At 38.1% G+C, this 15,583-nt stretch overlaps 2 protein-coding genes across 16 annotated transcripts in view; one reads left to right on the top strand and one right to left on the bottom strand.

The window, feature by feature from the left end:
• tenm2a (teneurin transmembrane protein 2a) overlaps positions 1–1,398 on the top strand; it is a 342,932-nt gene extending 341,534 nt beyond the window's left edge. For 8 of the 14 annotated variants that reach the window (XM_057849548.1, XM_057849549.1, XM_057849546.1 and 5 more), the window contains one exon: positions 84–1,398. In XM_057849548.1, the coding sequence (XP_057705531.1) occupies positions 84–90 (7 nt within the window). In that variant the 3' untranslated portion in view covers positions 91–1,398. The remainder of the gene's footprint in view (positions 1–83) is intronic. The other 6 variants (XM_057849557.1, XM_057849556.1, XM_057849555.1 and 3 more) reach the window with 2 other exon arrangements.
• On the bottom strand, positions 226–11,257 carry zgc:165573 (cysteine-rich and transmembrane domain-containing protein 1). Of its 2 annotated transcripts, none has more exons than XM_057849569.1 (3): positions 11,090–11,257; positions 6,787–7,095; positions 226–314 (listed from the first exon to the last, which is right to left on the bottom strand). In XM_057849569.1, exons 2-3 carry the CDS (start codon positions 7,079–7,081, stop codon positions 241–243), a joined length of 369 nt encoding a protein of 122 aa, XP_057705552.1. In that variant the 5' UTR covers positions 7,082–7,095; positions 11,090–11,257; the 3' UTR covers positions 226–240. The 2 variants fall into 2 exon arrangements, with proteins under 2 accessions (XP_057705552.1, XP_057705551.1); XM_057849568.1 differs by lacking the exon at positions 226–314 and adding an exon at positions 2,085–3,486.
• Positions 11,258–15,583: the final 4,326 nt, after the last annotated feature.

Here is a 15,583-nt window from a genome sequence, read left to right as displayed (position 1 = left end):
GATTGGTATTTTCACCCATATTTTTTGGGTCACACTGAAAGCGCCCAGGAACATTCAGTGAAGCTCCTCTCTGTCTCTAATAGACGCTGAAAGCAAAAGGACGAGAGTGAAGAGCTCTCCGATGTGTTGCCACGACAACAACACATCAAAGGAGGACACCAGAGACATACAAGGCAATGTTTCAAGTTTGTCTAGCACTAAGTACAAGTCGTCACCTTGTCTCAGGCCTCCCATTGTCCATCACTGCTGATGCAGTGCACATCCGAGCAAGCAACACATAAGCAGAAGGCCTCCATAAACTGCTTTGAATGGACCTGAAAGTACAATATAAAAAGTAAACTGAGTAAAAATGGTTACATTTGTGGACAGTGGCAGTACGCGGCATTGTTGATCATAAATCAGGAGAAGAAACATGTTACTACATATGTGTCCAACTACACTAAATTTCAGGATGTTGCGTATTCCGTAGATGCTGTAGTTTTGTACGTTTCAGTCGCAGTAGGATTGTGAGACGTTCACCGAGGCACTTCTGTACAGAACCCACCACTCGCAGAGTCAGAAAAAATGCTAAGTTTGTATTTATTTTATTTTACACATTTTTTAATTTATTTATTCTTAGTACTATATGACAATCATGAATGAGTCAGTCAGCTTAATTCAAAATGAATTTCAATGTATGAGTTCATTTTCTTTTGTAAATTATGTATTAAATGTTCATCGTTTTGTATTATTTTAGATTGCTACCAGAGCAAATAATAGTCACTCTCTAAAAGAATAATTTATGTAATAAAGTGTTTAAAATGGTTTATACTCTAAATAAAAGTCTTTAAAACTGTGAAAATGATTTTTCAAGCTATATTTCGATGTACAGTGTATAGACCTACCTTTATGCAGCACAGTAGAATATTGTTGAGAATATCGAGTTTTATATTTCTAACAGGAAGTGGCTTGTAATGTGCAAAATCTTTGGCTGGTATTACTACTCTAGACTTTTGTGGCACTCTAATATTGCATATCTACAGCATAAGTCTGCAGTTTTGATGTTATTTTTTTCTTTGTTATTTGAAACAGTCAGATTTCTGACCTAGATCCCAACAGCAGTAGCAGTCATGGATCCTCCTCACTGTGAAGAGACTCGTGATGGATGTCAAATTGTACCAAATCAGTATTATCAAAGGATAACACGTTCACTAAAACGAGACTCTTCTGGGAAATTATGAATAAAACATGATTGTTTATTTCAACCCAACAATGTCTAATTCACTTTCATCTATTTTTTTTCCAGTACACAGTAAATATTCATGCTGTCCCGCTTTCTTGTTAATTTCAGCTGAGTTGACTTACTTTCCAAAAGCAAGTTTCATTATAAAGAAAAAATGGTACCTTACACTTCAATTGATAAGTGTGCTTTGTTTTGTTTGTTGGAAATCAATTTATGCCCATATTTTTGTTCCATTAAGGTTTTGGAAGGAAATTTTTGCCTATTTATTTCTTTATTTCAGGATCCCATTAGTCTCTACCACAGTAGAGACTATTCTTCCTGGGGTCCTATTAGGTAATCTGCCTTAGGTGCAAATCGCCCATAGACTGGCTAACAAAGAAACGCTGCCGTCGTAATATTTTAATGGTTATTTGGACAATTTGCCATCAACTATATACAATATTGAAACACAATAAAAACATAACTAAATGTAATAAAGTTCAACAGAACTTTGTCTTTCATCTAACTATAAGTACTAATTTCATTGTTGAAAAACCTGCATATTTTCCTTTTTATCATGTTTAATCAATTTCATTTGTGATGAGTTGCAAGAAATTCTGGTTTTGTGTGTTGATTGAAATCGATGTCCTAGCGAAAACCTAAAATGACTTGAGTAGGAAGGACTGTGACCCTCTTCAACCACAGACTCACGACTGGCCCCTCCAGATACTATCGTGCATGAACAGTTGTGCTTCTGTTCAGTAAGGTAGGTGGAATGTGTCTGGCAAATTTCCACTACATGCACACTTTTGAATACCCAAAAGACCACTCACTCAATAAAACCAAATGTTTTAACTTGATGGAAATAAATTTTAATCTAAGATTTTAAGCAAACAGGCATTTAATGGGTCGTTTGTTTTATTGATCACAGAATGGTTTCTTATTTTAAATGTAGCATATTCAACAACAACAAAAGTACATTGATCACATTTTGAAAAGAACCATTTAGTATCTGGTAAAAGTAATGTAACAAATCAATATCATTCTCAAAAAGTATTTGATTTCACATGAGAAATGTGCAATTCAAAAGAAAAACAACTGTCAGCTGCTTATAGAACACCCTTCTGCTCATTGGTAGACTATCTTAAAGCTCAGTTGTCAGGGGCAACTGATGCAAATTAAAAGATCATGAGATAAAGCAATATTGAGAAGCAAAAAGGTGGCTCACAGTTTGCTAGACGAGCAGCTGGGGAGAGGGAACATACAGAGGTAATTATCACAAAGTGCTTGAGACCCTCAAGACGAGCCTGAGCGCAATATATGTATTACTGTGCCACTCTGTATTATAGTCTTTGTGAATTTCTTCAGTTTTGTTGTGTGGTGACGGCAAAACCCAGCGATGAGGGGAAATTGACAATATAACGATCCTATCCATGTGGTGACGGCAAAACCCAGCGATGAAGGTTTTTTGACACTGAAACGATCCTACCAGTTAAGACAGTGCTTTTACTTTTAAAAGCCTTCTAGCAGAAACCTTTAAAATTAACTTAAAAAGTTGTCTGTATAAAACAATGTGCATCCATGGCTATATTCAATCTGTATGCCATAACTAAAACTCAAACAGGTAGATCAGAGTACTTCTGTAATGATCTGTGCTTCTAATGCAACTAAAAGTACATGTATTAGTGAGGTTTTGGTTAAGACGAAGGAAAGCTACTGCTGCCACTTTGTGATTTTCTTTTAACTTTTGTACAAAAAGTGGCATCACTACTAGTGTGGCATGCATGTTGTACTGTATGTAGTGTTTCCAAAGGTCTGAGTTAGGCAGATTCCTCAGACATGTCGTTTTCACGCAAACCATTCAACAAACTACTTAAAGCATTTTTTCCCCCCTGTAGAAGTATGCTCGGGGTAGCTCATCAATCTGATTTTCAAGCTGCAACAAAGTTGCCCCTTATGGCGGCAGGTCGCTCAGTCAGTCAGTGCTGAGGACTTCACATTGACGTTAAGTGGGAGAGCAGCCATTCAGGAACAAAGTGTGTATTATAGGCACAGTGTTGAAAGAAATGAAGGCAACACTAAGAGGGGAACAAGATTTAAGGCCAACAAGGGGGAAGAGATGCTAATGTTTAGAGGCACACAGAAATAGGAGAGCCAGGTGTGTCATCAAGATGTTGAGGAATATTATGTGAGCATGTCCCAGAGACAGCAGCAACATAGGGCTGTCCAGCAGGCTGTCAGGCACGTGTCTGAAGAGTTGTCCCTTCTGTTCTCCACCATATATACTGTGTGAACAAGAGTGAAAAGTTATTATTCAATGAAAGGTTGATTAAATCAGAGAGAATTTGAAGAAATTAAACATCAAGTCTCTAGCTGTGAGTTAACTAGGCATTAATCTATTATGACTTCCCTCTAATTAAGCTATTTAAAGGAGGGATATCTCCATGGTAAAGGCAAACATTTCACAAGTGACACCAGCACTGCTCTGGGCAATCACGAGTTATATCTTTTGTGAGTGTTTGTTTAGGTTACCACCAGATCTTACCAACAATGTGGAATACAAACAAGATGCCTCTTCACTCGTGTTTTTGCATAAATCATTCATGTGGAGGGAGAACAAACAGCTTCTGGCGAGTATGTAGTTCATTTTGACAAAATTTGACCACTGATATGATCCGTTTCTTTGAGTGCTTTACTGGTTATGTAATAGTTCTAATCAGCCATGGGCCCTAAACGTATCTTTAGATACATTAGATCATCTTGGACACAGTTTGAGTTTTCCTCTCAATCACAGGAAAAATCAAGCACATTTGATTTTCTGACAATTTGCTTTCTTTCCCTGTGCTTGCCTGGATTTCGCTAGTTGATTCCCACATTTCAAAAACATGCATGTTAGGTCTATGAGGTCAAAATGTTCCTTTGGTGTGGCTCTGATTGCTAATGATTTGCCTATTTGTCTGCCCAGGATGTAACCTAACTCTCGTCTGAAATAGACTGATTGCTAAAAGCAAAAGCTACTTTGAAAAGTACTGTTACAATTACTACACTGAAAAAAGTAACCACTTACTTTACTAGTTATTCAATGACGAAAGTAACTTCCTTAAGTTACTTGACTTTAATAAACAATAATACAGGTAGTCCCCGGGTTACAAACGAGTTCTGTTCCTACGCTGGTGACGTAACCCGAATTTCCGCATAAATCGGAATTAACCTTTTAAGTACCCCAAACTACCCCCTAAAACTCAAAATAACTATCTAAAAACATGTATTCTAAGTCCTTGTACTGTCCTTGCCAAGATGTTGGAGATACAGTACGTCCTAGCTAGACAGCGAGCTAAGCTCCGAAATGACTATGTCAGACGTCAGTGTGGTTTGCTGACTTTATACAGCTGCTCATGACATCAACACTTGCAGAATAAAACTAAAATAAAAATGAAATTAAATCAGTTTCATCTTCAATAACAGCAATTCAAACTTGTGTTTATAACTAGCTGCTGATACAGCAATAAGAATCCACACAAACGATTAGCATGTATCATTTAGCGTCCGCACATCATCAAAAACAATCACATCAACTCACACCAAGTATTCAACCACAATTGAAAACGCACAATAAACATTACAAAAGGTGTTATATACAGGTGTTGCCTCTGTGGAAGCTTCACTAGCAAAAATATCCGCGCAGGCTTGCAGCTCTTTTCCCTTTCTCACTCGGCTGCGCGACTTCTTTGTGGGAGCAAATGGCTCTTCCTGTTGTGTTCTCTTCTTGTGCGCAAATACAGTCTTCGTGTGTACATTCGCTCTTCTTCGTGTGCGCAAATACGTACTTCTTCGTGAGTATATATGCGCTCTTAGTCGCGTGCGGAAGTACTACCCGTCTATGCTTCCTGCACCAAAATAAAAGAATGCATCACAAAAGTCAACATTATTTACAAAAAAAAAAAAAGATGACTGGAAACTTTGGCGTTAAGTCGAAATCACGTACATCGGGTTCGTCATAACCCAGGGACAAGAGGTGGGAATCTTTGGCCACCTAACGATTAGATTACGATTCAGAGGCAACAATTGGATTATAAATCGATTATTGATGCACCCCCCCTCCCACGCTATTAGCCACTTTTAATGTTTCATACATTAGTTACAAAAATTCTACAAAAATCCTCTCAAGCTTAACTAAACGACTATTTCAGTATCAAGTTAACAGTTCAAAACAGTAAATAAAATACTCAAGTCCCCATTCTGTATCAGCAGCTTTAAACTACATTCAATTAATTGAATGTTGTGAATCAACCGTTAAAATTGTTAAAATTGCTCCCGTTATTCCATAATTTCCCTTCTGTCTACTTTCGACATGTGGAAGTTTTAAAACTGTTTTAAAGATAGATTCAAGTCAAGATTTTGCCGATTTAAGAGTGTTTTAGATAAAAAGTTAATTAGGTTCGCTCGGAAGGGTCGCTACAGCCTTTCAGAGATATCTACTGCTTTAAGATGGCGGCTGTTTACTAACACTAGCAAGTCTGTCATTTCGAATCTAGTTCTGTTTACATGTTCTAACGCTGCCGAGTCCGTCATTTCGCATCTAGTTCTAAATACATAAGATATCTACCGTAGCATTATGTGGACGTAGTTTGTAGCGGCTGTCGGCAGCAGTCAGGTATTATTGTTTTTTTATCTTGCGGCATGAGTTGAGCCAGAGCCGTGAGTTGAGCATTTTCATTACCCGGGTAACGGGTAATGACAAGTTTGATGTTTACTTTCTGTCCGTTCCGTTCCTCACTGCGTCCCGAAGACCACGCTGTTTTAGTTCCGCTTTACTTGACATATTGCAATAAATGGAATTTGGATGTTTGTGAATCGTTCTCGAATCTTCCACGGCCGAATCCCGAATAATCTTAAGAATCGGACATTCTGCACACCTCTACCGGGGACTGTATGTAATATAAAAAAAAACATCTAAAATATTTTTGTATTACCACCTTGAAAAGCCTCTACACTCAGTGTCATGCGCACTTGCCATTTCAGCGTGTGCTTGTGTTTGTTCAGTCGGAGTTTTGTTCATGTGCGTGAACTGGGTTTGTGGCTCTGTGTTTAGTACAGCCACACTAGTTAGACCTGCCCTATTCTGTCAGACTGTCTCTGATTGGCTTACCCTGACCTCCTGCGCTATGTTAGCCAATCAATAACCTCTTTTGAGACGTACTGTGTTCATGTCTGAGTGAGAAAAGCCATGTGGAGTCCTAGGCTACTATGTGAGCACAAAGCTGTCAGCAGAGAACACCAGAGATGGCGCTGGAGCAGCAGAAATGTCTGTAAAATGACAGACTCAGGTGCTACAGCGCTGCAGGGGGAGGCTTTTCACTTGGATCACTTAACACAAAGAATTTGGGTGAATCTTGTACAATTACTATAGGGTCTTTACGTTACAATTTACTGTAAAAAGTTGTTTCATTATGTTACGTAACGAGTAAGTTCCTGCAATGATGACAGGCTGTATGGAAAATGGATGGACGGTTTCAATTACCAGTATATGAACATAGCATTTTAGCTGCTTATAAACAATCTTAACTGTCTGAACTGTGACCCACCTGTGTTTTTAGGAGGTTCTCCATACATGGGACCAGGTTGGGGCCCACCCTGCCAGCCGTACTGGGGTTGTCCACCATACCCTTGATAAGGTGGTTGTCCAGGCCCTGGATAGGGGCCTCCAGGACCCATTGGCCCAGGGGGGTAGTTAGGGTAATTTGGATTAGGCTGTTGCATGTTAACAGGGTATCCCTGTGGAGGATAACCCTGCTGTGGGTAGCCCTGAGGGGGTTGACCCTGGGCTGGATAGACTGGAGCCGATGGGCCTGGGTATGGTGGGGGCTGGTCTGGATTCATATCTCAGCAATCGCCTGAAAGGAAAACACAAAATATGTGATATGAAACGGGGTCAAGTAGCGACTTGCATATATAATGATTTGGACACTCTAAAGAGCACAAATAGTGTAAAATGAGGTTAGCGCTCAAAATGTTAGCACTTTGTTTTTAAATGTAGAAAACATTGATGCACGCATAGGTACAATGAGAAACTTCAACATTTGTGTTTCATAAAACCGAACATTATTTTAGGGTTTTTTTTGTTGTTTTTCGTAAGTCAAGTACAGCTGGGAGCAACAAACACTTCAAGTAAGAATGTTTGCCTCTTATGCAGAGACTTGTTAAGTGTTCAGTAAATGCATGCTCGCAACTACTCTTGGGAGGAAAAACGTGCCATCTTTGAAGACAAGATAATGTTTTGATGTGAAGACACACTTGAATTTTGATGAGTTAATTGAGTTGATTTGTTAAATTTGCCTCCTATTTTGCAGTACAAGCAATATGACTGATGCACACATTACGTATTCCAATACAAGGCTCAAAATAATTGGATACACATTAAGCCTGAACGATATATCGTTTAAACATCGCCATCGCGATGTCCGGTGCGCGATAGTCCCATCGCAAGCACGTGCGATAGTTTTTTTTTTTTTTTTTTAATCCACATACGCCTTGCTTTCTGCTCTGCACAGCCTCACACACTCCCTCTCCCAGCCCTTTGTTCCTCTCAGTCACTGCTGGCACTCGCTTATTAAAGTTAACGATGGCTTTGATCTGGCCAAAGACTTCACACGGGCATCTGTCAATCATCGTTTAACTTGTTAAACAGTTTCTGCAAGGGAGCCGCGCTGGAATGCATGTGTGTGCGTGAAGAGACGTTGGAGACATATAAATGCCAGAAGTGATCATGAGGAGTTTGAAATTTCTACATTTCACTCCAACACTCACAGCTAAGGGAGATAAACAGAAGCATTTAATAAAGCCAAGCATTTATCTACTACAGTACTTTATTCTTGTTCAAAAATGATTTGGTTGGACAGTTATGTTTAAAACTGATCATAATTATGACTTTTGAAGTGTTTAAAAACCATTTATTTATATACATTTTTTTTAATCACTTTGGGGGAAAAAGTGAGAAAAAAACATGTCTTATATGTATCTCTTTCCAATGCTAAATCTGAATAAATACATTGAGCACGAAAAACACATACCAAAAAAAAAAAAAAAAAAAAAATTGATGGGGGGACCCATTTTGCGGTTTTTCACTTATCGGGCGGGTTCTGGTCCGCATTAACCGCAAAAAACGATGGATCACTGTACACTGTGGTGATGGTGAGTCATCCAAAGTCTTTCCAAACAGCTATTCAAGTCATCTAGTGAAAATCTCTTTAAAAAAAAAAAAAAAAAAAAAATTAATATCGCAATATAATATCGCAATATATCGCAAACCCCCCAAAAATCGCAACAATAGTTTTTTCCAATATCGTTCAGGCCTACACATCACATTTTGAAAGTAAAATTTTAAATTTTGCACCTCATACCAACAAATTGTAAAACCAAAAGGGCACCGATATGGCAGTCTAAAAAGTATGTACAGTCAGGTGTGAAAATTGCTGTCGCTTCTAGTGAGATAAAACTTAAAATTCAGCAGTGCATCTGGGTCAAGTTTGTCGTCAACAAAATGGATAAATGTCCAAAACAAACTGAGCATGGTGTTCTTTATGCTGTGGATGTCATTGGACTTCAAGCAGTAATTTTCCCTCTAGACACACGAGGTAATGAATTCCTCGGGGCTCCTCTCCACTAAACTGATGCAACTCTTTCCCCACAACACCACATTAGCAGTTTTCACGGATCCATAATCCTGTTTCATGCCTGTTGTAGTCTTATATGATGTGTGCAACATATTCTACACGCGAGAGAAATAAGATTTTACAGTGCAGGGATGTCTTGTGATCAAATTATCTATCCCAGCTCAGCAGATTAGCACCACCAACTTGCTATTCACACATACTTCACAAATGGAGAAGCATGTGTCACAGTGTGCTGCAAGAGGCTAATGACATTCAGCATGGAAAAGAGAAATGCAAAACAGACACGGACTGATTTTTAGCAAAGGGTCACACGCAGTTTGAGTCTTTACAAGACACCTAGCTTTATGTGTGTAGAGTTAGATTTGAATAATCGCTTTCACATGTCCCAAGCAATGTCCCAAGGTTATTTGCTCCACTCTGGACCTTGTGAGTCGGATGTTTCTCTCACAAAAGCTGCATTTCCAGAATTTCCAAATGGAACAATGAAACATTTACCTATCTGCCCACCACCCCAAAAATGTTGATAGCTCCTGGAACAGCACTGCTTTTACTTGATCCTCAGCTTGAATTGCTCATGCAGAACACTTTTAGCAACGGAAAATGAAAGACTCCTCTGTCACTCACTATATGTACACTATAAACAGCTAACACCAATGACTGCCTCAGGTCTGCCTCTGTAACTATATTCACTCTTTCAGCTACCAAAAAATAGATAAATAAATACAAAACAGGTTGAGTATTTGTCCAAGGTTCACATCATGTCATGCAAGCAGATTAGTGTCTTTCTCAGATAATGATTTGCAATGGAAAACCGAAACCCTATTTTAAGGCCAATGTATAGTTGAATAACGGTATATTTTGTCACTTCCTCAACTGTATTTCCTGATAGTGTGGTTTTGTACATTTAAAAAATTAATTAATTAAAAAATTAAAGACAGACCCTTTTCTTCCAAATCTTTTCTGTGCTAGTGGCAGATGGTGAGACCTTGTAACTGTGGTAACAGTGTTCTGGCAACAGGAGACCAAAAGCCTACTGATTTGCTTTGTTTAATTTGAAGAAAGCTCTGTATATCCATTTTGATTAAATAGCTATCCATCATATTTTATCTTACAACAAGTATTATTGTAAGGTTGTCTTAGTTCTTGATTGTATATTTTATTTTAGTGCAGTATCATTTGATTTAATGACGGCACAGCTGTAAGGTTTTGGTAAGACTGTTTAATCATTTCCTTGTGCAACTGCAAGTCCATGCGTTTTGCCCTGTTGTAAACCTGAACTACCTGCATGAGACCAATGTTTCCGTATATAAAGCGATGACGACAACAAAAAACAATATCGTGATCTGGGGGGGAAATAAGATTGTTATGCTAATCAATACTTAAATTGGAAAATTAATTTCAACATTGCAGTCATTTTTGTTCTAGTCAAGTGTGTCGTTTTTTTTTTTTTTTAATCCACAGCATACCTACATACTATGTTATTAGTACATGCGCACAATTGTAATAGATATATCATTTCTACCAATATTCATATCAGTTTCTTTCATATTCAACTGTAGATTACATTATTTTTTCACTGAGATCATATAGTTAAAAAACTTGACGTTACAGAGAATAAACAAGTTTATTTTGGGATTTCCATCCCAAAAAATATTAATACAACCGTCAGACCTAAATGTTGACAAAATGTATGCTCATTATTTAAAGTATATACTGTTCTAATAATGACGTCAACTGATAACACTTGACGTGTCATCTGATCGTCTCACAAAATAACCATGACACTTTCTGGTTGGCAATTTAAAAGGTCCTGAAGTTTGTCAGCCTTTATTTTCTTGTTTCTCTATCCGGACTCATCCACCAACGGGTAAGACTGAATGTAAATGGAAACACGTCGCATTACAAAGCACTATAATGAGGACGAATTATCGTTAGAACATAAAACTGCAACCTAATATTTGTCGTATAACAACCCCTAATACGTTAGTTACCATTTTCTCTTCTTTTTAATCAATTAAACACGTAGCTATTTTAATCATGTTACCAATAACAACCGTAATTTTGTCGCTATCCGACATTGTAAAAACGTCGAGGAAACAATTGAAGTGCACCTGTAGGCCAAAGCCCAACCCGCTCAGTAAACACACGGAACTTCATGATGACTCGGCTTAAAAACACAAGAAACCGTCAGCTTTGAACATTTACCAGGCCTTACCTTACGAAAAATAGAAGCTGAATTTTATTTGTGATTTGGAAGAAATCCCGTCCTTGAAGTTTGTTTTTCCACTGCACCGAACGGGCGTTCTTTTCCCAGAGAGTCGAGTGCGTCTAGCGGGACGTGACGTCATCAATATATTGGGTGGGTGTCTATTTGTGTGAAATAAAACACGTGATTGCGAACGTCCTGTACACATAGACCCTTCTTTGAGCGACTTGGCACGCTGCTGCGATGCTTCTGCACAACCGCCATATTGGATGTGTCGGATCTGGCAATAAACGGCTGAATATTAAACTAAGTGTAACCAAATGAATTAACTTTTTTTTAAATATTAAAATAAACTGATTAAAAGTCATACCTTTTGGCAAATTGTTCCCAGTTTTCTTGGCCTTTTACCGTTACAAATACAGTACACGTCATGAGACGAGTCTTACAACTGCAACAATCACTGGGAAAAACAGGACTGACTTCTTTGTAGCTGTTTAGTCTTAACTGTGAAAGTTAATCAGGCATGAGACAGGCGTAACACGTTGGCACGTCTTCAGAGTTTTCTGACTATGGGGTGCCGTTTGTAAAGCAGCACATTCTGAAAATTACGACAACATTTTCTCACATTTAGCGCTACACAGTGTTCAAAACGAGGTGTAAATTTTTTGAGTCACTTTTTTTTTTTTTGCACATTTACAACATTACTTAGCAACTTAAATATTCATGTTTAAATAAGTTTTGTACCTGAATATTTAAATCCAGAACTAAATATTTAATGTAGGGCTGTCAAACGTTTACATATTTTAACCAAGTTAAATTTTTTAATCGAGTTAATTACAACTTAAAAATTAATTAATCGTACTTAATCGCAATTCAAACCATCTATAAAATACGCCATATGTTGAGGTGGTTGCAGTGGTTGCCGCTCAACGTTGCATTCGTAGAAGAATTGACAGAGAATACGTTGTCTTTTAGCCAAAACTCGGCGGATTTAATTTCCATTGACATGCGGATACATCCTCTCTCATTGCTGTCTTCACAGGCAAGCCCACAAATCAAAGTAATCAAAGTCAAACAAGAAGAAGTAATAAAAGTAGCACTTTAGACAATTAAGTCCCATCCTGCCATCTTGTGGCGAAAAGTTAATATGTCAATAATAACAAGCAATAGGAACATTATTTCCACATCAAATGAGGACACATTTATGAATACAAAACATTTCCTCCACCATTTCTCTTAACACCCCCACTTGTTCTCATGTTGATGCCTTTTTAACAACCAAATGAAATTTTACATTTCAAATTCCAAAAATAACACTGTCACACTTCTTCAATTTTAACTTTGTTACAGGTTTTGTCATGATATTAGCCACCATGTCATCCGTTGTCAATCAGGTAGCACTCCGCATCTCCTCTTTTGAGTGCGACTCCACTGCACCGGGTACCATCTGCCAACTTGACGCTGTGGTTCTCTGGTTTGAACGTCTCCTGGAAGCTTTTGCATTTGGTCTCGTCAGTGATGATATGAGATGTCGCTCCCATGTCCACCATCAGGCCTCGTTCCCGGATGCTGTGTATATCCTGCTGCCTGGTGTCGGGCTGTTCATCTCTCACCTTGAACACGAAGTCAGGATCTCCATCTTCAGCAATTTTTCTCGCTCATTCCGGTTTTTCCTTTCCGTCTACAAGTGACGTCTTTGTGCGTGTCCGTTTTGCACCGACTACACCATGTCTTTTGTCGACATGATTTTGCACGGTGGCCTTTGATCCCACATTTGAAGCACACCAACTCTGTGTCGTCTTTGATCCGGTCACGAGAGTTTGCTTTTGTGGTTTGCTTTGAAGCTCTTGCTTTAGTCTTCATCACTCTGTCGCTTGTTTCTGCTGCATTTAACTTTTCCGTTTCTTCAAAACTTCGGAGTTTGGTTTTGAATTCAGCAAATGTCATGTTCTCATCGGTATGCGCCACATGAATTGTAAATGGCTTGTAACTTCCTGGCAGCCCCTTCAAGACTATTGCGATAAGTAGACCATCTCCCAATGTTTCACCTGCATTTCGCAATGCTGTGATGGCGGTCTCAGCTCTTATTATGTAGTCCACTATGCTTTCTTCGTTTCCCTTTTGAAGAGATGTTAGCATGGTGTACAGATTTATAATCCTGGGTTTTCCCTTCCCAGCATAATATTCTCTTAATATTTTCAGAGTTTTTCTTCCGTCATTTTGCGCATCTCTCATTATTAATGAAAGGCTTTTATCATCAAGAAGTTGTATCATTTCAGCATACGCGTCCGCATTTTTCATTTCATCATTTTCTCTCTCTGCTTCAGTGGTTGGTCCTACCAGCACTGTCTTCTTTAGCCCGATTAGATGAAAATGTCCCAACATTTTAAATTCCCAGATTTCATATTTAGCTTCATCTCCATCAAATGCCAGTCGAGTTGTTCCTCGTGGATCCATGTTGCCTGTTAGCTTTTTCCGCTAATCAGCAGTCCGTGAGCACGCTGTCCTTCACGACCTTCTACACGGTGGAAACTGACTTTACCTTCGAATGACTCCTGGGCCCATAACCTGTTGAGGTGGTTGCAGTGGTTGCAGCTCAACGTTGCATTCGTAGGAAGAATTGACGGAGAATACGTTGTCTTTTAACCAAAACTCGGCGTATTTAATTTCCATTGACATGCAGATACATCTTCTCTCATTGCTGTCTTCACAGGCAATCCCACAAATCAAAGTAATCAAAGTCAAACAAGAAGAAGTAATAAAAGTAGCACTTTAGACAATTAAGTCCCATCCTGCCATCTTGTGGCGAAAAGTTAATATGTCAATAATAACAAGCAATAGGAACATTATTTCCACATCAACTGAGGACACATTTATGAATACAAAACATTTCCTCCACCATTTCTCTCACTGTTGAGGTGGTTGCAGCTCAACGTTGCATTCGTAGGAAGAATTGACAGAGAATAAGTTGTCTTTTAGCCAAAACTCGGCGTATTTAATTTCCATTGACATGCGGATACATCCTCTCACATTGCTGTCTTCACAGGCAATCCCACAAATCAACGTAATCAAAGTCAAACAAGAAGAAGTAATAAAAGTAGCACTTTAGACAATTAAGTCCCATCCTGCCATCTTGTGGCGAAAAGTTAATATGTCAATAATAACAAGCAATAGGAACATTATTTCCACATCAACTGAGGACACATTTATGAATACAAAACACTTCCTCCACCATTTCTCTCAACACCATATTTTTCTGTAAAGTATTGTTGGAATGGAAAGATAAGACACAAGATGGATATATACATTCAAAATACTGTACAAATATGGTACATAAGTATTGTATTTGTTTATGATAACAATAAATCAACAAGATGGCATTAACATTATTAACATTCTGTTAAAGCGATCCATGGATAGAAAGACTTGTAGTTCTTAAAAGATAAATGTAAGTACAAGTTATAGAAATTTTATATTAAAACCCTCTCTTAATGTTTTCGTTTTAATAAAATTTGTAAAAATTTTCAATTAAAAATAAACTAGTAGCCGGCCATTGTTGATGTCAATAATTACACAATGCTCATGGGTGCTGAAGCCCATAAAATTAGTCGCATCCAAGCGCCAGCAGAGGGTGACAAAACTCCAAAAACACAAGTAATAAGTGGACATTGCACTGTGCTGTCATTTTAATCTGTTTGAGCGGGGCATGTGCGTGAATTGCGTCAAATATTTTAACGTGATTAATTTAAAAAATTAATTACCGCCCGTTAGCGCGATAATTTTGACAGCCCTAATTTAATTTAAATCTTAAATTTATATCCTACATCCTAAATGCTAAATCTGGAAACGGTTGGAACTAAATATTTAGCTTAATATGCAAATTCACATGACTGGAGACCAGAAGTAACAAAATAAAAGCTGGAGCACACAAAATGCTCTTTAAATAGTTTCTCCTAAACATGTATTTTACCTATATATTGTTATTATCACAATGATTCATGTCTAAGAGCAGGCTGCCACCGTTGAGTACGTTTTATTCATTTTCAAGCAACGTAAAGAGACAGTCTGAGCTGCTCCACTAGCTTTTATTTTGTTACTTCCGGTCTCCAGTCATTGTGAATTTGCATATTAAGCTAAATATTTAGTTCCAACCGTATCCTGATTTAACATTTAGGATATAGAATATAAATTTAAGATTTAAATAAGATATTATATAGTTCTGGATTTGAAGAATCAGGTCCAAAACTTGTTATCTGAAAATGAATATTTAAGTTGCTAAATAATGTTGTAAATGTGAAAAGAAAAAAAAAACTGACTCTTAAAATTTCACACCATTTTAAACACTGTGTGGCGCTTAACGTGAGAAAATGTGCTGCTTTACAAACGGCGCCCCTTAGCTGACACTACTAATAAGGTTGCAATGTTGACGTGTACGTACTTGCTCAATGAGGGTATGGACATTCTGTATGTCTATGACCGCTATTTAAATCCTGCGACCCCCAC

Source organism: Corythoichthys intestinalis, chromosome 11, assembly GCF_030265065.1.
Source record: "Corythoichthys intestinalis isolate RoL2023-P3 chromosome 11, ASM3026506v1, whole genome shotgun sequence".
NCBI classification, from domain to species: Eukaryota; Metazoa; Chordata; class Actinopteri; order Syngnathiformes; family Syngnathidae; genus Corythoichthys; species Corythoichthys intestinalis.
The sequence above is the reverse complement of the archived record's forward strand: the minus strand, read 5'-3'. Positions and strand labels throughout refer to the sequence as shown.